The 19990-nt window shown below is 46.8% G+C and overlaps 13 protein-coding genes across 13 annotated transcripts; 7 read left to right on the forward strand and 6 right to left on the reverse strand.

Moving 5' to 3' along the window:
• Nucleotides 1-83: 83 nt before the first annotated feature.
• On the forward strand, nucleotides 84-661 carry J056_001376 (Copper transport protein CTR2; the record flags this gene model as incomplete). The annotated part of the gene is made up of 2 exons (XM_009271004.1): nucleotides 84-134; nucleotides 191-661. 2 exons carry the CDS (start codon nucleotides 84-86, stop codon nucleotides 659-661), a joined length of 522 nt encoding a protein of 173 aa, XP_009269279.1.
• A 75-nt stretch (nucleotides 662-736) lies between these two features.
• On the reverse strand, nucleotides 737-1856 carry J056_001377 (uncharacterized protein; the record flags this gene model as incomplete). The annotated part of the gene is made up of 2 exons (XM_009271005.1): nucleotides 737-1782; nucleotides 1832-1856. The coding sequence occupies 2 exons, from the start codon at nucleotides 1854-1856 to the stop codon at nucleotides 737-739; spliced, it is 1071 nt and encodes a 356-aa protein (XP_009269280.1).
• A 106-nt stretch (nucleotides 1857-1962) lies between these two features.
• J056_001378 (DASH complex subunit dad4) lies at nucleotides 1963-2230 on the reverse strand (the record flags this gene model as incomplete). The annotated part of the gene is made up of 2 exons (XM_009271006.1): nucleotides 1963-2121; nucleotides 2171-2230. The coding sequence occupies 2 exons, from the start codon at nucleotides 2228-2230 to the stop codon at nucleotides 1963-1965; spliced, it is 219 nt and encodes a 72-aa protein (XP_009269281.1).
• A 142-nt stretch (nucleotides 2231-2372) lies between these two features.
• J056_001379 (Small nuclear ribonucleoprotein Sm D3) lies at nucleotides 2373-2894 on the forward strand (the record flags this gene model as incomplete). The annotated part of the gene is made up of 4 exons (XM_009271007.1): nucleotides 2373-2406; nucleotides 2456-2521; nucleotides 2571-2712; nucleotides 2765-2894. 4 exons carry the CDS (start codon nucleotides 2373-2375, stop codon nucleotides 2892-2894), a joined length of 372 nt encoding a protein of 123 aa, XP_009269282.1.
• Nucleotides 2895-3293: 399 nt separating this feature from the next.
• Nucleotides 3294-4547, reverse strand: J056_001380 (DDB1- and CUL4-associated factor 7-like protein; the record flags this gene model as incomplete). The annotated part of the gene is made up of 1 exon (XM_009271008.1): nucleotides 3294-4547. One exon carries the CDS (start codon nucleotides 4545-4547, stop codon nucleotides 3294-3296), a length of 1254 nt encoding a protein of 417 aa, XP_009269283.1.
• A 434-nt stretch (nucleotides 4548-4981) lies between these two features.
• Nucleotides 4982-6655, forward strand: J056_001381 (Fizzy-related protein-like protein; the record flags this gene model as incomplete). Its single annotated transcript, XM_009271009.1, has 1 exon — nucleotides 4982-6655. The coding sequence occupies one exon, from the start codon at nucleotides 4982-4984 to the stop codon at nucleotides 6653-6655; it is 1674 nt and encodes a 557-aa protein (XP_009269284.1).
• A 155-nt stretch (nucleotides 6656-6810) lies between these two features.
• On the reverse strand, nucleotides 6811-7900 carry J056_001382 (Palmitoyl-protein thioesterase 1; the record flags this gene model as incomplete). Its single annotated transcript, XM_009271010.1, has 3 exons — nucleotides 6811-6877; nucleotides 6926-7587; nucleotides 7658-7900. 3 exons carry the CDS (start codon nucleotides 7898-7900, stop codon nucleotides 6811-6813), a joined length of 972 nt encoding a protein of 323 aa, XP_009269285.1.
• A 22-nt stretch (nucleotides 7901-7922) lies between these two features.
• Nucleotides 7923-10613, forward strand: J056_001383 (uncharacterized protein; the record flags this gene model as incomplete). Its single annotated transcript, XM_009271011.1, has 3 exons — nucleotides 7923-9065; nucleotides 9114-9949; nucleotides 10016-10613. 3 exons carry the CDS (start codon nucleotides 7923-7925, stop codon nucleotides 10611-10613), a joined length of 2577 nt encoding a protein of 858 aa, XP_009269286.1.
• An 831-nt stretch (nucleotides 10614-11444) lies between these two features.
• Nucleotides 11445-11703, forward strand: J056_001384 (uncharacterized protein; the record flags this gene model as incomplete). Its single annotated transcript, XM_009271012.1, has 2 exons — nucleotides 11445-11599; nucleotides 11649-11703. 2 exons carry the CDS (start codon nucleotides 11445-11447, stop codon nucleotides 11701-11703), a joined length of 210 nt encoding a protein of 69 aa, XP_009269287.1.
• A 3737-nt stretch (nucleotides 11704-15440) lies between these two features.
• On the reverse strand, nucleotides 15441-15730 carry J056_001385 (uncharacterized protein; the record flags this gene model as incomplete). The annotated part of the gene is made up of 2 exons (XM_009271013.1): nucleotides 15441-15501; nucleotides 15552-15730. 2 exons carry the CDS (start codon nucleotides 15728-15730, stop codon nucleotides 15441-15443), a joined length of 240 nt encoding a protein of 79 aa, XP_009269288.1.
• A 77-nt stretch (nucleotides 15731-15807) lies between these two features.
• J056_001386 (Transmembrane protein 41B) lies at nucleotides 15808-17523 on the forward strand (the record flags this gene model as incomplete). The annotated part of the gene is made up of 3 exons (XM_009271014.1): nucleotides 15808-16112; nucleotides 16166-16294; nucleotides 16347-17523. 3 exons carry the CDS (start codon nucleotides 15808-15810, stop codon nucleotides 17521-17523), a joined length of 1611 nt encoding a protein of 536 aa, XP_009269289.1.
• A 168-nt stretch (nucleotides 17524-17691) lies between these two features.
• On the forward strand, nucleotides 17692-18639 carry J056_001387 (JmjC domain-containing protein 7; the record flags this gene model as incomplete). Its single annotated transcript, XM_009271015.1, has 1 exon — nucleotides 17692-18639. The coding sequence occupies one exon, from the start codon at nucleotides 17692-17694 to the stop codon at nucleotides 18637-18639; it is 948 nt and encodes a 315-aa protein (XP_009269290.1).
• A 180-nt stretch (nucleotides 18640-18819) lies between these two features.
• J056_001388 (Glycolipid 2-alpha-mannosyltransferase 2) lies at nucleotides 18820-19836 on the reverse strand (the record flags this gene model as incomplete). Its single annotated transcript, XM_009271016.1, has 3 exons — nucleotides 18820-18894; nucleotides 18940-19019; nucleotides 19065-19836. 3 exons carry the CDS (start codon nucleotides 19834-19836, stop codon nucleotides 18820-18822), a joined length of 927 nt encoding a protein of 308 aa, XP_009269291.1.
• Nucleotides 19837-19990: the final 154 nt, after the last annotated feature.

The raw sequence follows: 19990 nt of genomic DNA on the forward strand, positions 1-19990 counted from the left end.
TACCCAACCACCAACATACCCCGACTAACCCAGACTAACCCATTTTAACCCATTTTAACCCATTTTAACCCAGACTAACTCAAATGGATCATCACAATCACGGCGATATGGATATGGATATGGGTACGTGCAAGGTGTGTTTGAGGTGCTCGTGGTGAGATTGCTGGCTGACCCAACGCCTCAATGGTAGATGGATATGCTGTGGAACTGGTCCATCACAGACCGCTGCGTGGTATTCGAGAGCTGGCATATCACCACGTTCACCAGCGCCATCTTCTCGCTCCTCACCATCACCCTCCTCGCTGTGCTGTTCGAATGGCTCAGATGGCGTATGAGGGTGGCAGATGCAGCGATAGCGGCTAGTTTAGCCATCGCGTACAATGTGGATGTGAATTTCAATGAGGGCGGGGACGTGGAAGAAAATGTGACTGTGAACAGACGCGCTGGAAAACTACTCGTGCCTAAACATCAACAAATACAGCGCAGTCTCCTCTACGCAGTCTCAGCAGCACTCTCCTTCTTCTTGATGCTCGTTTTCATGACTTACAACGCACCACTCATCGCTGCAGTCATCCTCGGCGCGGGTGTTGGACACTATGTATTTCACAGGGAGATCGACGTGGCTAGTCTCAACCAGTCGTCTGTCGGCTGCCATTTGTAAAGGTACCAAATTATTCTTCAAGAATTTATTCATTGTCGGTTTTATTGAAAGAATTAGTCTTTACAAAATATACTTTCAAACCTTCTCAACTTGTTTGTCACCTTGCTCATTCTCCTGCTCATGCCCAGGCACACGCTCGTAAGCTTGTTGGTGGCGTGCAGCGCGGGCCCTCTTCAAAGCGACAGTGAGGTGCGCGAGGGTAGCGCATGACCAGAAACCGAAGAAGGAGATGAGGAAGAGGGAGAAGAAGGAGGCGTTGTGGATGGCGGAGGCGAGATTGGCGACCATCGAATGGAATCTCTGTCTGAAGCATGGCTGTGATGACTTGTGAGATGCCTTGTGGTTGTGAGTGGCTTGATGCATCTTGCAAGGAACGTGTTTCAGTTGGTTGCCATGCTTGAGAGTTACGAGGGGTGGGAGGTGAGAGTGAGAGTGGGAGTGTTGGTGCTTATGAGCCAATTTCATCATCTTCATCTTCTGGTGGACCTTGTTCATCTTCTCTTTGATATGCGCGATGAATGCTTCCTTATCAGCGACTCTGTGGGCCTCCCTATCAGCTGCGACTGCGTCGCTATCAGCTACTTCTGGCTTTTTCTGCTGAGTGACTTGAAGGGTGAAAATTGGGTTTGATAGGTGGTGCTCTGCATTATCTTCGAGTACCTTAATGTAAACAACAAGACGACGAGTGTTCTCGTCGATATCAATGCCCTTGAGTCTTAACTGCGCTGCGACGATACCCTTTGGAAGCTTATCGATATGTTCCTGTTTAATGTCGTCTGCCTGATTGATTTCTTCTGGGGATAAAGTGAGCGACTCGACCTTGACGACAGGACCAGCGTGGAGAGGTTCATCAGAGTTAATGAGGGATTCATCGGCGAGATCAATCTTGCCACCGTTGATGTAAATAGAGTGATCAGGCTCGTCGTAGTGGATTTTGAAGACGAGGTGTGATTGGCGTTGAAGGAGGTGCGAGTTGTGGTGGTGGTCGTCGATGAGGTCATCAGTTCTGATTAGGTGGATAAGAGCGTCTTCTGGGTGACCCTTACCGCCCAATACTTGAACTTGGTTCTTGACAACGTCGACAAGTGGCGTGGCGAGAGCGGAGAAAAGGAGGGAAATGGCTGTGAGAGAGAATTAGGTGGGAGTTTTGGAATATCAAAAGTATCTCACTGGTTATTAGCGTTAATATTCTCATGATGGATGTTGAGAATTGAATTGAATGTGAATCGAGCCACGTGTGACGTTTAGCATACCGATAAGGAATGCGATGAATGTAAATTAAAAATATATTAAAACCACATCTATAAAGGCTCCTTCAACTCCCCAATAGCTTTCAAGTTGTAATTGACATTTCTATTGTAGTTATCAAATAATTTCGAGGTTATGACGGTATCTTTGTTGGCGGTGTTTACATCTTGAACGCATTTGTTAAGCTCGTTGAAGGCTTCATTGCATCTCTCCTGGGATTGTTATAGATTATTAGGGTATTTGAATGAATCTATAACCCACAACGTTCTTGATTATCCTTTCTAATAGAACACCTTGTCTTTCTTCGAAGGGATTGGACATTACCAGTTATTTCAAGTGATTCCAATTACTTTCAAGTGACTTTTAAATTAAACCAGCTTCCAGTAATTTGTAGTGATTTGAAATAATTTCTAGTGACTAGTAATTTACTAGATGAAGGTTGAATAAATACAGTCATTGAACAATGTCTTCTGTACCCATAAAATTAATCCATGAGAGTGAATAGGCTGTTTAGAGTGTAAATTCTCAATCCTCACACACTCCCAGCCCTTGGTCACGTTGTAACGATTGAATTAAAGTCTGGTCAGTTGTACAGAGGCAAGTTACAGGAAGGTACGAGTAATCTGATTACTTTATCCCCATCTAACAAACCCTTGTACAGCTGAAGACAACCTCAACGTCAGTCTACAGGATATTACAGTAACTGCAAGGGATGGACGCGTTTCTCAATTAGACCAAGTTTATATCAGAGGGAGTATGATCAAGTTTGTTGTTGTTCCTGATATGTTACAGAATGCACCAATGTAAGTGGGCTAACTTGAGTAGTTATACTTGCGATTCTGACATGCCTCACAGGTTCAAACGTATCGGTCCAAATGCAATGAAAGGTAGAGGTATTGGTACTGCAAGAGGTAGAGCAACTATAATGAGGGCTAATGCAAGGAGAGGAAGGGGTGGACCACCACCACCGGGGATTAGAAGGTAGAAGTTAATTCAATGACACACATTTATAAAACTAGGCTTGTTTATTACTTGATCAATTCCTCTATCCTTCATCACTGTCTGCCATTCAATTGAGTGCAGTTTCGTTGTTCTCAGTGATAACCCAAATACAAACAGCGCAAGACTGAGGAATGTTTCCATTACAATCTATAGTCTGTTAGGTGGTGTACTATATGGTGTAATCCACTCACATCAATTGCTGGCTCTGTTGGATTTATACTCCTCGATTCAAACGTAGAGAATCCCGCTGTGTATAGAGTTTATCAGCCAGATACACTTACAAGAATCAAACACACCATGTAAGAGCATCACTATACTCAACAACACAACACACACACTCAACATGGCTGTACACTTTCAACCACTAAATATATGCCATTTTCTACATCTTCATTAATCTCACCTGTGATTGTCCCCCAACAGCTATCCAATCCTCCCAACTACTTCTTTTGCCTACGACACTGGGTACACTCCCCCAAGCCAAGCTATGCACCGGTGATGCACCTCTATAACTGAGTACGCTGTCTTTCAACAGTGAAGGTTTGTTGCTCACTGAACTACTCTGTCTGCTCATCCCATTTGACCCCGTCTTATCACCCACTTTCTCACCCCTCTTCACATCCCACAGGTGCACCGCTCCATCATCTCCACCCGTTGCAAGCACTCCTCCATCTGGTTTCCATGCTATACCACTAACGCCGCGAGTATGAGCGCGTATATTAGTCACTGGCGCACCTGGTGAGCGCATATCTAACACGTGTACATCCCCACTATCAGCGCGGAAAGTGGCTAGATAGTTACTGTCGTATGGGTTAAATGAGAGACGTAGAAGGGGTGCGTTTGTGGTGCTGGTGCTGGTTATAGGTGAGTTATCATTCTTATTGGGTATGTTGGATTGTGTATTTGGTTGTGCTCTTCTCTTATCTATCGCACTAGTCTCGTATAAGATAGTGGAATGTTCCAAACTGCGCAAATCAAACGCTCTCAAGGAACCATCCGCACCGACACTAACGAAGATATCACTGGATCTAGGTAACCATGAGACATCATAAACCTCTCTATCATGAGCTATCAGTTGGGTGATTGGTGTGCGTGTTTCAAGATCCCAGACAGTACACGTCGTATCAATAGATGATGTAACTATACGTGAAGGAGTTGAATGATTCCAACTGAATGAAGTTAAAGGTGCTGCTGTTCCTGGAGTTTTCGGAGTCAATTGAGCTATTAAATTGAGTGAAGAGGGTTGGGTATTGATTGGGTTATGGATATTGCCATTAAAGTTACTCTGATTACTCTGATTAAATTCATTAAACTCCCATAACTTCAAAACATCTGATGTACTGGCTATTAATTCATTTCTACGCTTGGATATTGGCTCCCAGGCAACCTTTGTTGGTGGATATCCATGATGTGCTTGTGCTAGTATATTGAAATCACCTCCATCAACACCAGTTGGTGGTACATCTGGTTCACTTAGAGGGAGCGAAGAGCTAAGACCGATCACCTGCAACTGATTACTGTAATCTTCCACGTAAGATCCAAGTGCTAGACGCGGTAACGAACTACCTCCCCTCTCATTCGCCCATGCCAATGCTGATACAGGTAAAGATGAATTATGCGTGAGTGTGCTGGCCATTAGAATCAATTCAATTCAATTTTATTCGATTTAATTAGATTTAATTTAATTCGTCGGTTTATTCAACGCCTTCTTCCTCCTTCCTTATGACGGTCTGACGTCGTCAGTCGTGAAGCGTGGTCTGTTATGTTTTAGGTAAAATTATTTAAATTTTAAACTTGATTCATTTAATTGGGAGATGGAATCCATTATTTTTTATATCTTCTTTCTTCTCTCAACGCTAGATCCTTGGCTACTCGCTGGTATGTGGTGATGAGATGAAATTATATGGTTGTAAATGAGATGACAGGAGATGTTACAGAGATGATTTGAGATGATATTTCTGCTTTTACCGCATTAGGCAGCCCTTCCAACTCAAATCCGGTCATCTCTCCCACTCTTCTCTCCTCACAATCACAAACAAATCAAGAAATCAAAAAATAAAAATCAATTAGATGCCACAGCACGAATCCTATGCATACAGTACACACACCACTCAGTCTCCATCTACCCCACGTAAACGTACCAGCGCGTCTAATTTCGCTGACAGATTCATTCCTGCACGTAGCAGCGTCAGTAGAGAGGCTTATACTCTCCATGATTCTGCACAATCCCCAACCCACTTGCACTCCCCTTCTAAGAAACGCTCGACGTCTCTCCTCGACAGCCCCAACACTCCACGCGAACCGAAGCTGATAGGTTTAGCTGGCGGTGAGGTGGATGCAGTGAATGAGGAAAGCAATAGAACATTTAGCAGTCTCCTCTCGAATGAGTTGTTTGGCGGAGGAGCGAGTGGAACGAATGGATCAAATACACAAACAGAGCCAAACACTCGCAACACGCATAATGCACCCACCACACCCACCACACCGACGACACCACGCAAAATATTCAACTACATGCCTTCATCACCCTCCTTATCGTTATCGCAATCACAATCCAGTGCACGCAGCATCAGCACTCTCAGCGGGCTCGACAACGCCACCCACGAGCGCTACTCGACGTCGCCTGTGAAAAGTGCCAGCCACGTGCTACTCTCCTCGCCTCGCCACCTACGTAAAGTCCCAAAGCTGCCCTACAAAGTGCTCGATGCGCCGGAGCTAGCCGACGACTACTACCTAAATCTGCTTGACTGGTCAACGACGAACATTCTTGCTGTAGCGCTAGCGTCAACAGTGTACATATGGATGGCTGAGACTGGGCAAGTTATGACGCTGTGCAATGTACGTGACACACCAGCTGCGGCAGGAGTGAGTGAAGGCGAGCGGGAGATGGAGTCAGTAAGCAGTCTCCGCTGGACGGACCGTGGCTCGCAGCTAGCTGTGGGGCTGCGCAGCGGCGGTGTGCAACTGTGGGATGTACCTAGTGGTAAGCTCCTACGCGTGCTTGGTGGCCATCGCAATCGTACAGGCACTCTCACCTGGTCTGGATGCATGTTAGCAAGTGGGTCACGTGATAAGAGCGTCCTTATTCGTGACGTGCGCGTCCGTGATCACTTCATCCGTCGCGTCGCGGGTCATCGTCAGGAAATCACTGGATTGGAGTACAGCCCGGCCGGTGATATGCTCGCAAGTGGCGGGAATGATAACAAACTTTTCGTGTGGTCTACACAATCCTTCAATTATATTCACAGATACACGGAACACGATGCTGCCGTAAAGGCTCTTAGTTGGAACCCACATCATAGAGGAATTCTCGCGAGTGGTGGCGGTACCTCGGATCGCAGGATACTGTTCTGGGACGCACTTAGAGGCGAAAGACATAGCGTGGGTGATTGGGATACCGGTAGTCAGGTCTGCAAGCTCTGGTTCAGCAAAAATACACAGGAACTCGTCTCGACACATGGCTACTCAGGAACCAGCCACCAGAATCACATATCTATCTGGAAATACCCATCTATGTCGCAGGTATCCACTCTCACTGGTCACACTTACCGCGTTCTCTACCTCGCTGCTAGCCCAGACGGCGAGACTATCGTGACTGGCAGCGGCGATGAGACTATTCGCTTCTGGAAGGCTTTCCCGGCGGTGAGGAGTAGACGTCACAGCAAGTCTCACGGCGATAGCGACCACGCCGCTCATGATGACTCTGATAGCTCTTCTCTCAATATCAAGAAACTAATAAGGTAGCTGGTCCTCTCTTATTGGTGGTTTAAGTATTATTATTATAGCATACTCTCAAGCATACTTTACTCTACTCTTGCATAGCATCTCTCACATCTCACATCTCAGTGTACTCAATATCTCATGTCATTCAACATTCAACACATCATACATACAGTAATTCATTCCGACTTGTCGAACACGCCGTCGAGGATTGGCCACATGCATGCGTCGGTGAGGTTGAGGTGTCTGGTGTGTGTTAGTGGGATTGCGTGTGCGTTATGCGTCTCTACTAACCGTCCATCGCACGCCTTCAAGTGTAATCTGCCTTGCTCGTTCAATCTTCTCAAACCAAGTGGGTCCAATGGGTGAGTGTAGATGGGTTGTTGTTCGAGCGGCACAATCTCAGAGCTCTCTCCCTCGCTTGACACATTTGAAAGTCTTGAGACATTCGAGGAGCCGAACCAGGCAGACTGCTTGGGTGTGACGGTGGTATCCCCGCTAAACATGACGGCTGTAAAGCTTTCCAATGCGGCCAACCTATCGCCTTGCTTGGGTGAGTAACTGGCGTGCCCCTCTTGGATCAGGGCCCGCTCGTTATTTAGTCCCGCGAGCCAAGTCGATTTGCGCAGATACTCAGCATATCTAGTTGGATCGCGGTAGTATTGCGCAACAACCGCATGCGATTGTGCGTAAGCGGTATACACGCCCCACCGCGTAACCAGTGCGACGGCAGCACACACCCAGTCGCGGGGTGCGCATCGCGGCAGCCGCTCAATGCCCATGTGGGGGGTACCGAAAGTGACGAGGTGCCTCAACGGTGGTGCTTCCGGGCATTGCTCGATAACCGCGCGCAGGAATAGCCCACCTTGCGACAGACCAATCGCGTTGACGGGGGTGTTGTCGAGTTGGGATAGCTTCGAACACGCTACTTGTACATTGTAGTTGGCGTCTGAGAGCTGAGAAATGCAAGATGGAGAGTGTTAGATGGCGTCATTGCGCTCAAACGCTCTCTGTCCATCTACTCACACCACTCAGTCGGCGATCTTCGCTGGGCGTGTCGCCGATGCTGACGCCGTAGACGCGCGTGTCGTACCGCTCTGATAGCTCTCCCATCAGCTCCTCCATCCCGCTGCTCAACACGCTGTCGCCGAGTCCTCCCCAGACGAGAATAGGGAGATTTTCGGGCGCTGAAGATAGAGGCGGAGACGGCGGCTGGACCGAGCAGAGGAAATAGTTGGCGACTGCTGCAAATATCCCGAATAGCTTCATGACCGCAGCTTCTTGAGCGACGATGAAGAGCGTGAATTTTCACAAAGGGGCAGGAACCCAGGACACGGATACGGAGGACGACGATCAGCTGCAGCCACAGTCACACTCGCACTCAGGCGTCACGCTGTACGATACACCCGTGTCGCCCGTACATGCCACTTTCCCATCCAGCCCTTACATGAGCCTGCACAGTGATCTGGATAAGCCTGGGTTTGATTCCAGTACTACAAATCTCACCCACGCCCACTCCCACGGCGAGAAATCCCCTTTCGAACTGAGTGACGTGCCACTCGGAGATAGCAATGATGGCAATTTCCATCCACCCAGACCAGCTTACAAGAAGCACGCCAACAGATCTTTTGACGCTCTTCGCAACGGCGAATGGTCCAAGTACAACGCCTCCGAATCGAAGCACAACCGCTTTCAATTCGCTGAGGGCGATATACCTAAATCCAAGGTAGTACGATTATACTTCTTTTTGATCAACACCTCCATTATCACTCGCTGGGCAATTTTCGTCATCCCCATCGCTGGGCTTCTTGCCATCCCACTCATCATATCAGTCACAGCTGCACCCGACGCTGAGATTTTGCGCGTGCGCCTGCTGTGGTGGTCTATTTGGCTCGAAACCATCTGGGTCGGCTGGTGGGCTAGCTGGGCTACCTCCAAGATTATCCCGTGGTTCGCTAGACACACTATAGCCGTGATTCTACCTAATGGCAAACACATGATCGACTATTTCGTCAGATGCGAAAAGTATCTTGCTGCCGTTGGCTGGACTGTGGCTGTGTGGGCTGTCTTCAACTTCTTAGTGCTCGTCAAGTTCTCCAGAGACCACTCTGACCCTTCGTATAGCACGTTATCTGTCATTGCACAGGTGCATGCTGGCATTATCATCTGTGCAGCTATTCTCGCTGGCGAGAAAATTGTTATTCAGTTGATTGCTTACAACTTCCACCGTACCTCGTACGATGACCGCATCCGCGAACAGAAGTTCCAGGTCAAGGTGCTCGCTGCTCTCTATGCGCGGAGCAGGGATCTGGGGCGCAAAGACACTCTCGACGGCTTTGGCAAGAGAGGTAAGGAGAAAGGAGGTGTCAAGGCGGGCAGGGTGTTTAGGAAAGCTGCACGTGAAGCGAAAGAAGCTGCTGCAAATGCTACTAGTGTGAGTAAGCAAAATTCGTTTATTCACCTCTAACGCACACCAATACAGGCACTCGGTAATGTCGCTTCGGAGATCGCTGGTAGCTCTGTCTTGCAGCCCAACTCACCCATATCCATGGTCACTAATGCACTTGCGTCGGGAAAGAAGACGCGTCATCTTGCTCGCAGAATCTTTTACTCCTTTTCCCCCCCTTATCGCACCAGTCTCGTCTTGAGCGACATTGCTCACTTCTTCCCCGACCCCATCACCGCCGAAGAGGCATTTGTGGTGTTTGACAAGGAGTGCAATGGCGATGTGACTCTTGAAGAGATTGAAATGGCTTGTTTGGAAATTCACCGGGAGCGACTAGCTCTGACGTCGAGCATGCGCGATCTAGACAGTGCAGTAGCAGCCCTCAACAAGATCCTTATGTCCGTGTACGTTGTTGCAGCGTGTCTAGTGATCGTTGCGATGCTCGATGTGAAATTCTCTACACTCGTCACGTCTGCTGGCTCACTCGTGCTTGGGATGTCGTGGCTAATCGGGACCACTGCCCAGGAGATACTAGCTTCTATCATCTTCCTTTTCGTCAAACACCCCTACGATGTCGGCGATCGCGTAAAGATTGACGGTAACGATATGACAGTTAAGGAAATGAACCTCCTTTACTCCATCTTTAGAGGCATCGACGGAACCATAACTCAGGCACCACATGCCGTGCTCAACCTCAAATATATTCATAATTACAGAAGAAGCGGCTCAACTTCGGAAGAATTTATATTCAACGTTTTTTATGATACCTCCTTCGACCAGATCGAGGATCTCAGATCACGCATGCTCCACTTCCTCAAAACGGAGAGGCGGGATTTCATACAGGAGTGTGATATCAATATACTCGATTTACCGTAAGTTTCAGATTGAGTTGGAGTTGGAATCGGAGTTATATTGAGCACTCTCTAACATCCCTCCAGCGACCAGGAGAAGATGACACTCAGCACGTCGATCAACTATAAGTCCAATTGGCAGAACATCGCACTCTACACGCAGCGGCGGGTGAAATGGATGGTTGCGATGAAGATAGCCCTGGCCGAGTCTAAGATATATGGACCAGCGGGCGATCCACTGGCGCCTGAACCAAGTCTGTATATGAAGGTGCCTTACGAGCCTCCAGCTAAAACGGGTGATGATGTTGAGGCGCCGCTACCGGACGACGAACGCACGACCGATCTACGCAGAGCTGCGTCTATGGCCTTGAACGGTGGCCGTAGAGCGCTCATACATAGAATGGATAAAGAGGAGGAGGCACTTTATCAGAGCGGACTCGAGACTGAGCCGCGAGAGAACATGGTTGATACTTTCACAATGCAGTTGCCTGGAGGGGCGCAGCATAGCCAGCATGCACAAGATGCACAACACGAAGGTCGACCAACAACACCACACTCAACAACGCAATCTTTCAACGCTACACCATCTCAAGTCGAAGCGGGTAGAGTTAGAATACAATCTCCGGAACAGATACCAGGACCGCCGAGAGGGGACAGTGACTATGAAATGCGTAGGATTGACTGAGTGAATTGTAGTTTTACTTTTTACTGCTTTGGACATTTTATAAAAAAAAAACATTTAAAATCAATATTGGGGTCCTCCCGCGCTTAAATGTCTTTGTTTTCAACAAAGAAGCAAACAAAGAGAGGCGGATGTGACAGTTACTGAAAGAACGGGGCTAATAGGTGACGGGGAAGATTGTTGTACTTGAGCGATTTGCAATTTGAATTCGCAAATGTCGCAAATGGTTCGTTGCGCCGATCGGGAGCATTTCCACCTGCTGACGATCACCAGTCATCACCGTCGTCTTACTACAGTTACTCGTCAACGTCTCTATCTAGCCGTGGTTCAGCAAATTCTCAGAAACAAGCTAAATACGCAACGCAATGCTGGTCATGGCGCTGCTCGAGCTGCCAACTCTGCAACCATGGCCATCACGCAGTATGCCACAAGTAAGTGAACTGCTGCCAAGCCACTCAGAATAACACATTGCAGCTTATCGTGTGTGTCTCCCCGCCCGGCCAATTTCTCAACCAAGTGGTATCCCAATTAACGCATCGGCAACGTCACGTCATAGAAGCATAAGCATCAAAGCATATAACGCAGAGTACAACGCATATACCTCGCATTGCATAAATTCCAGTGATGTAACCATCCTTGTCAACAGTGTATATATGTCAACATTCCTCTTTGCCCACCCAAGTTTACCGACAACGTCCAGCACGGCGATAAAGTTCACGGCGTCGCTGGCCGGTGCGAGAGAATGTGGATGTTTTTTAAGCCGTCAAATTGATTTTTTTGCCCAATTCACCTCTTCCTTCTTGACACCGTCCACAAAGCAGTCAACAGAGAAGAATGAGCCACCAGCAGCACACAGCCAGAGCGGCGTATGCGCCATACACCAAGAGCAACGTAACAATCAACCAGCCGCAATTCAATCCACAGCCACACCTCTTCTGGTTGTGCTCGTGCGGGTATTGGTCGACGCACGCCTACCGATTCTGCTGCAAGTGAGTTGTGTGCTGTGTTAGATCGACATACCTAACACCCCACCCACAGCGAAAAATGCGGCTTCTCTCGTGAAGCTATCCAGAAAGGCCACTCACGGTTCTAGTCTGCAGATCGATATCGTTATCTGGTCTTAGTTTGTCTCGCCTTTACGCACACTGCAACAAAATCAAAACTACTCTAGTAGAAGTCTAATTGCAATAATTTATTTGTCTAATTTAATTTATATTCCTCCGTCCTCCTCTTGTCGACATTGTGCTGGTGCGCGACTCTTTGACATGGTGATCTGTGCGTTAGCCGACGTGTCAGAATGGCTGTGATGTGTGTGTTGTGTGTATTGAGGCGGTACGCTGCAATATTTACAAACCTAAATTTACCCCCAATGATATAATCTTTGATAAGCTTATGCAGATGCATCTCGAATATGCAGGTCCAAACGGCATTCTTGTCGTCCGCCGCATGCACGTCTTCTCGCTGATCAACTGAATAACGGTGCATGAATTTAATACGCTTTGTAGATTACCTACTATAGTGCTATACTGCTATAGTACTATGCTACTCTACTCCTCTTGTGCTCTTAGAAGGTGTCTTAAATATCCCATGGAGTAAGAATCCGTCACAAGGCGACCACGCTTCTAGTAAACATTTTTTCCATGCTGATACATTTGCCGGCAAAATTTACGATGATGCTGGCCTCGCGATCGCCACCACTCCCTCTGAGCAGACGATACTGATCCACGACTACACGCGTCGCGTATGATACCCGGAATAATGGCAGGTACAGGTATCTAATAGGCAACCAATACCTCCAAAATCCCCACAGATAGTTCAAAGGCTACCACTATACTTGGAATCCAGCGTGCTCAACAAATTTTCTCTGTGTGCCTAACCTCGTGGCCACGGGGAAAAACAATCGCTACCAATCAGTGGTCTCAGCTCAGCTGGCCTCAGCTATTCCAAGATCACACTGAGTAGATTACAAGCCATCGAGAACACGTCTGATCAGGTGAATTGAAAGACTGTATCATCCATTTCACAAAGTCAATCATAGGTAAGTTGCCGCAGATAAAAGCTTTAAATTTCTCTCACAAGATTGACTCACGACGTGATAAATATAGTGGTGAATATGGCATTCAAAGTACGCTCAGTCTTACTCAGCCCCACTCACCCCGCTCGCCCCGCTCATCCCCCACTTGCAGACCGTCCCCAGCCAATTCGACCAAACAATCATCGAAATACCAAAGCAAATAGATGCAAGCACCGTCTGGCCCTGCCCTGTCTGCCGTTATCGCAATCCTCAATCAGAGAACAGCTGCAACAATCCTTTCTGCAAGTACGTCAAGTCGGCATGAATAGACGCTATTTAAATTTGTATGCATCACTGCTATTATTATTTGCAATAATAGATATCATCAATCAGCGTTATTCCTGTTGCTTGCTACCTACTGCCTGGTTTCTCCTGCTTCAGACGCATCGACTTGAACGCCATATTATAGTCCAAAGCAGTGTTACCTCTCTTCCCGCCATAACAGAATACATGACGCACTCTTTGAACATACCTATTCGCCCGAATAACGAATAATAAATTGAAGATCGAAGACCGGAAGACCGAAGATGGTCTCGGCGGACAAAACTAGGAATGATTAATAGATGGCGAGTTGGAAAAGGAAATTATAGATACTATTGCCCGCATCGTCTAAAGCGCGATGCGCCTTGGCACGTGCCTTTGGCATCTAATCACAGGAACTGGGAATTGAATAACATGATTCTCTCCGGATATCACTACGTAATTCGTATCCATGACGCTTTATTACAGATGGAAATGCGTGTCTTGTCGAGGCTGGTGGCCATATGACACTAGCTGGTGTGGAAAGTGAGTAGACAAGCAAAAGCTTTCTAGCAGGTCTAACATCAGACGCAGCTCTTCTTGTCGTATGTCAAAAGAAAGAAACTTGAGGTGATGCAGACGTCTTCACATATTCACTGTAATAATTCTCTACATACAATGTTTGCCTTTTTCTGCTTGTCTATTGTAATAGCACAGATTATGAAATCTGTTTCCATTAAGGCTCTTTCCCCTCCAGGGTCTCATCAGCTGGATTTCCTGATAGACCTGAGACAAATAACAGTGGAGGACGGCACCTCACACCAGTAAAGCACTCGCAGGAATCCAACTTTAAAAGGGCTATTGGATTTCGTTTCCAAACCATCAGATATTTTGCATTCAAAGTAAATAAGTCTTCCGTCAGCTATACTTAAATTTAACTAATGTATTGGTCTTCAGATGGCTTACCCCCCTTGGTACCGTTCAAACTGCAATCCCTGGAGCAAAATCTTATACTGCCAACTATTTGGAAAGCGCAGCCGTTTCAGAAATCCTCCTTAAACCTCTGCCGGTGGGTTGCCGAATCAAGCCGGCTCATCAGCAACGACCACCATGAGAATCGGTCAGTATGTCTCATCTTACAAATTATACAACAAAACAAAGCAGTCAAGACAATAAAGCATTTTTTGTAATCACCTTACACCCCCTTAGAACTTTGTTGCACATTTGCCCCTTTACCCCTTTGCACAGCACGGCATAAAAGACAAAGCCGAAGTTTATTCCTACTCAATACGCTCCGCCATAATTATACAATCAGACAATAAGTGCGCGATGAAGCTGCGACCATAGTAAAGTGACTTCTCTGATGACGTTTAGTGTGGTTCTGTCCAATCTGCGCAATAACTAATGACAAGTTCATCAAAGTGTGTCGCCAATGCGGATTCACCACTAAGCCGCAATGGCAGTAGTCAGTTCATCTGATCTGTGAGTTTAAAGCTCAGAAAGTAACCCATGCTAAAGCAAGATCAGTCCAATATGCACTTTATATCAGCAACATCCTAAAAATTGTAATAATTTGTACTGTTCTCGAATCCATATATCCTGCAACTGCTATCTGTATATAAGGGGGTTGACCATCAGCTCCAATAAGTAGGGCGTGCAATCAATTTCATCCAGTGACACTGCCGACAATTACGGAGTAGCTTTCGCTAGCGAGCAGCTACAGGGTTCACTGTTCGGTAATTGACTTCACCTCAGCTCCAGCTGAGTAGTAATGACAAGTCAAAGGTAAGACAAAGCAGACACAAAATTGAAATTTATCAATTCTCCTAGCCCGCATGATTTAGACTTTGTTTCTCCTCTATCAGATACGATCGGATAGTAGCCGAGATTAGGGTGATCGAGAAGACGATAACGTGGACACAAATAATTAAAGATTTGAAAATTACAGCTATCGCTGAAAATATAGCGACTTGTCATGCTTATCAGTGTTATGTCCCCTATTGCTGCAGTGACGAAATAAGGTTTCCATTGTCTTCAAAAGTCTTTGTTGAATGTGAAAGGTTAGCTCTCTCTTTTTCGGAAACAATCAAATAATGACGTTCTATGTTCGTTTTGCGTTCTTGTAGCTGGATGCAGCTAACACAGTCCAGTTTCACAAGAAGCCCGTCAACAAGGATAAGAGTACACCTCCGAGCCAAGAGAAAGGCTGCATTAACGATTCAAACATAAATTGGACGTGTATTATATGTGAGTATGGCGTGACATGGACAGGAATCATCCTAACCAGTCTCAGGCGGCACTTCGAATGCGTTTGGGTCCAGATATTGTGCCAATCCGACTTGCTCGTATGACAAGAATTGGGCATCTTGAACCTCAAAGAACATACCATTGCTTCATCGTATATCAATAGAATAGAGTGTATTGTAAGTTATAAAGCTGTCTCCTCATTGTCGCTGTATGTGCAAGAAGGGCAATTGTTTAGATTCTGAGTAGGCGCATGAATGCTGCCCACGCTCTCAGTACTCTCTTTTCTTCAAGTATTCCTCGATTGCTGCATCCAAAGCTTCCTCTGAGTTGCTGCAATCATCATCAGTCAGTCCTGCTATTTAATCTGCGCGCACACCCACAACTTGGACAGACAGCTGTTGAGCTCCTTGTGTGGCTTCCTGCATGCCCACATAACTGATATCGTTCGGCTCGCAGTGCAATCTGCGAAAGCCTTGAACAAATCACTGCAATGCTGTAATCCAAGCTGCTTGTGCTGCTTTACGACGTCTTCTTCCTCTCTTCTGCTCAATATCCTCATGTGGTATGCGTCTCGCAGCTCCAAGGTTAGAATCGCACAGCCATCTCTGAAATTGGAAATATTTAAAAAGAGTGGAGATGAGCTCCGAAACAAACAGCTACGAGCCCTACAAGGACAGCCCACCGCCCGCGGCTCCACCCGAGCTCGTCAGGCTCAGTCCATCTCCCCCCGTCTCCAACGACCACAGGAAACGCAGCAACAGTTTGATACTCAACATGGAGCCAGCAGAGTCTAGCGATTCCAGTATCGTGGATAATGCGTTGCTAGAGGCTGAGAAACGCAAACAGATTTACAGAGCGTCCGCCAAAATGGCTGCCGTTTTCTTCGCTTCTTTCGCTATACTTGCTCTCGTGCTCTACTTCAGCTGGCCTGAGATTGAAGAGTGAGTTGGGTTGACTAGCTCTAATCGCACTTCTCACATCACACGCCTCGCAGCGCCGACAAGCCATCGTTAAGAATCCCGAAATCATTTGAGCAACTACAAGCATTAAATGCCCTTCTTAAAAAATACCGCAACCAACAAGGTCTTAGGATACTTATCTCTTGGACCGTCATTTACCTATTGTGAGTTGTTTACGGGGTGCAGATAACAAAAGTGATTGACACAATTTAACAGCCTTCAAGCATTCTCGTTACCTGGATCCATGTACCTTTCGATGCTAGCAGGCGCCGTCTGGGGAGCCGTCCCAACGCTGCCTTTGGTTTGCTGTACCGTCGCAACAGGTGCATCACTCTGCTACTTGATTTCAGCATCTCTTGGAGCTGTACTTCTCTCATTACCGCCCACCACAAAGTCTAAGGATGATACCAATTACCGTCACCTACGTCTCGAGTCAGATGCGGAACCATTTTTGCTCAACGAGGAGGCGCAATCCCCGACATTACAGGCAGCTGTTCGAGAGGAGCACACAGGTGCAAGCCAGGAGTCAGAGGAGAAGCTCAATTGGTTCGATTCATTTAGGCTGAAGTTGGAACACTATCAAAACAAGATGAAGGGTCCAATCGAACGTGGCGATGTGTGGAGTTATTTGATTTTGCTTCGAATCGCACCACTTCCGCCACACTGGGTTTTAAATCTTGTTGCGCCACACATGGGTATCAGTTTATTCACATTCTGGGGCTCGACAGCGTTGGGTGTTGCCGGTGTTTCCACAATTCACGTTACAATCGGCAGTGGCTTAGATGGTATGACTAGCTCAGATGATTTCCACTTGTTCTCCATCAAGAACTTCCTAGGATTGGGCGCAGTCGTCCTTGCTGCGTTGATTCCAATCGCAATCAAGCACGCCAAGAAGAAGGATCTTGATAGCTTGGCGGGTATAGATGGCGAGCAGTTTGTTAGCCATCCAGACGACAATACCAACAGTGACTATCCACCTTCTTACCACCCAACGAGGAAGAATAGCCTAGTCAAACCGCCTCACGCAGCGGCAGCCACCGCACACCCAAACAACAGGTCAAGGTCGTCTTCCCGCTCTATTCTTCTCGATTCCACACCGTCTCAAGCTGATCACAAAAGAAATAACTCGACCAACTTGTCGCCTGTTCCTCCAGATGGTGTCAAAATGCAATCCTCACCAGCAGCACCATCGCCGCAGTTAATTATGCTGGGAACACCTCCTCCATTGTCATCTCCGGAGCTAATCAACTTTGACCAACCTTCCACACAACAGCAAAGAAACATCTTCGCCAATTCATTCTCTGCAAACAACAGATTAAACCGCAACAACTTGAATTTCAGCGGGAAAAACAGAAAGAACAGCACTGATGAACATCCTCTCACTCCCCTATAGTAAAATAGTACTTAATTCAGCTAACTTTTATCTTTCTCATTCTCATTCTAGAAGACCGAATTCTGGATAATGTACAGACACAATACAAACAAAACAGTCAACACATGTAAAATCTTATTTACGATATGATAATGATTAACATCTTACTTTCATCGGCATTCTTGTCTAATGGTTACATTGACAAAGGCTCACATCAGTGATGCTATCGAGAGCTTGATAGAAGATTATCAAGATTTTAACACGAGTTATGCGCAAGAATTTGACAGCTTTGATGAACTGCGTTCGGTCGTGCAGCACAACATACCTGCTCTTTTCAAAGGCGTTGCCAGGAATTGGGAGGCGAGGAGGAAGTGGGATGATGAGTACTTGTCAAACAGTGTACAAGGCGACATAGAGATCGCCACCACACCTTACGGTAATGCTGATGCGCTTGTTGAAGTCGGTGATGATGTCTTCTTCGTCGAGCCGCTGAATCAACACATCTCGATGGGCGACTTTTTGCAGAAGTTGCACAATAAAAAGGATGACGTGGTGTATCTGCAGTCTCAGAATGGCAACTTGGCGTTTGACGAGTTCGTGAAGCTTGGTCGAGATGTGCCGGCTTCTATAGCCCAGATGGAAGATATCATGGGATCGAAGCCCGATGCAGTCAATGTCTGGATGGGTGGGCCTGAGAGTGTCACAAGCTTGCACCATGACCCATACGAGAACATTTATGTTGTCGTGAGAGGTACAAAAACATTCAACCTGTTTCCGCCAACGGAAGAGTATTGCTTGGGATTTGAAAAGTATCGTCGTGGAAAATACATTCGAGACGCGTCAGGGAAGCTGATAGTAGAAGCACAAGACGAGCATGTTCCTTGGACGCCGATCGACCCATGTTTGAGCAAAGAGGAGAACATAGCGCGAGTGCCACAGTACAAACACTCGCGATGCATGACTGTCACCGTCAACGAGGGCGACGCGCTATATCTCCCAAGTGGCTGGTTTCACCACGTCTTGCAAAGCGGAGATCCTTGCATCGCGATAAATTACTGGTTCGACCAGAGCTACCAGGGCGAACAGTACAGCATGCGTCAGTTTTACAATAGAATGATCGAGGTGCTGCACACGTAGAATACATTTATGATACACTCAGTTAATTTGCCAGCTGCGATGCTTGACGAAGACATCCCACTTGCGAGAACACGAGTGAGGGTGGTAGATGTCGGAGTCGACCGTGCGGCATGAACACCTGTTCCAGTTCTTCTTGCCGAGCGGGCAGTGCTTGTATGGTTCGTGATTGTAGCCGATGGGCTAGATCCTGAGAATCGCATCGGAAGGAAGCAGCAGTGCAGCTGCAATTGTATGCACAGGCGCATCACCCCATCTCTGTAGATTTGTGAGTCCATGCAGAAAAGGTAAAAGATCACACACTTCATAGTAAAACCCTCCCCTTTTGTCGAGGTAATTGAAGAAGTCGTTGTATGCTTTGCTTCTAAAGAAGTTGAGGTTGCCTATGCTCGAGTGAATTGTAATTCACTGAGTTGAATCAAACCCACCTATTTCAAAGTTGGACCAGAAGTGACATCCGTTGAAAGTTTCACCTTCATTGTCGCTAATAAATCCCATCGAGTTGTTCGCAGCAATGTGTTCAGGGTAGTCCTTCATGAAATCTTTCACCGTCTCCCACAGCGTCTTAATGGTATCAGGGAATTCTAAAATAGAAATAGTAAAGCCATATTGAGAGCCGTTCTCTTGCAAGGCGAGGAATGGATCTTGGTCAAGATCGCAGGTGTACTCTACATTAGGCTCGATTCTCCAGTAGTAATCGTAGGGCTGAAGGAGGGGATGATTGTAGAATTTACCACTGAAGAATCTGCACATGTTTCTATATGGTACAGATTCACCATGTAGTGTTTTATCGAGGACCATCAAGTGTCTACTCGCGGCCGCTCTATCTTCGTCTATCCAGCTAGGTTGTTGCCAGTCTGATGGAGACACAAGACCGTAGTAGGCATGTGTGGATATAATCGCAGACGTGCGCTTCTTAAACTCTTTACTGAATTTGCGCTCATTGAGGAAAACGTAATCGTAGCCTCCGGAGTCGCGGAGGTTGAATCTGTCTTCCATCTGGCGTATGGATGATAGAATTCCATAGAGATCGTCGTCTGTTGTGAGTATGACGAAGGCAGCGTTAGCTCTTCCTTTCTTGTTTGATTTTGTGGATTTGAGTGAATTGTAGACGTTACTGGAGAGTGTAGTGGTGAATAGGTATGTTGTAAAAACGAATACAACGACGCAAATCACGATTAAGGCATTCCTCCTAATCATGGTTCTTATTAACGATCATGGTACGAGCAGCTGCGATGAAAGGTCCACGCTTACAAACTCCCGCAGGTGAAATCAAGCAAGCCAGCAAAGGATACAAAGAATCGCAGTAAGCTGTCTGACCAAGTAAAGGCGTCTATCAAGACGAATGAATACT

This window comes from Wallemia ichthyophaga (genome assembly GCF_000400465.1).
Source record: "Wallemia ichthyophaga EXF-994 unplaced genomic scaffold scaffold15, whole genome shotgun sequence".
Lineage (NCBI taxonomy): Eukaryota > Fungi > Basidiomycota > Wallemiomycetes > Wallemiales > Wallemiaceae > Wallemia > Wallemia ichthyophaga.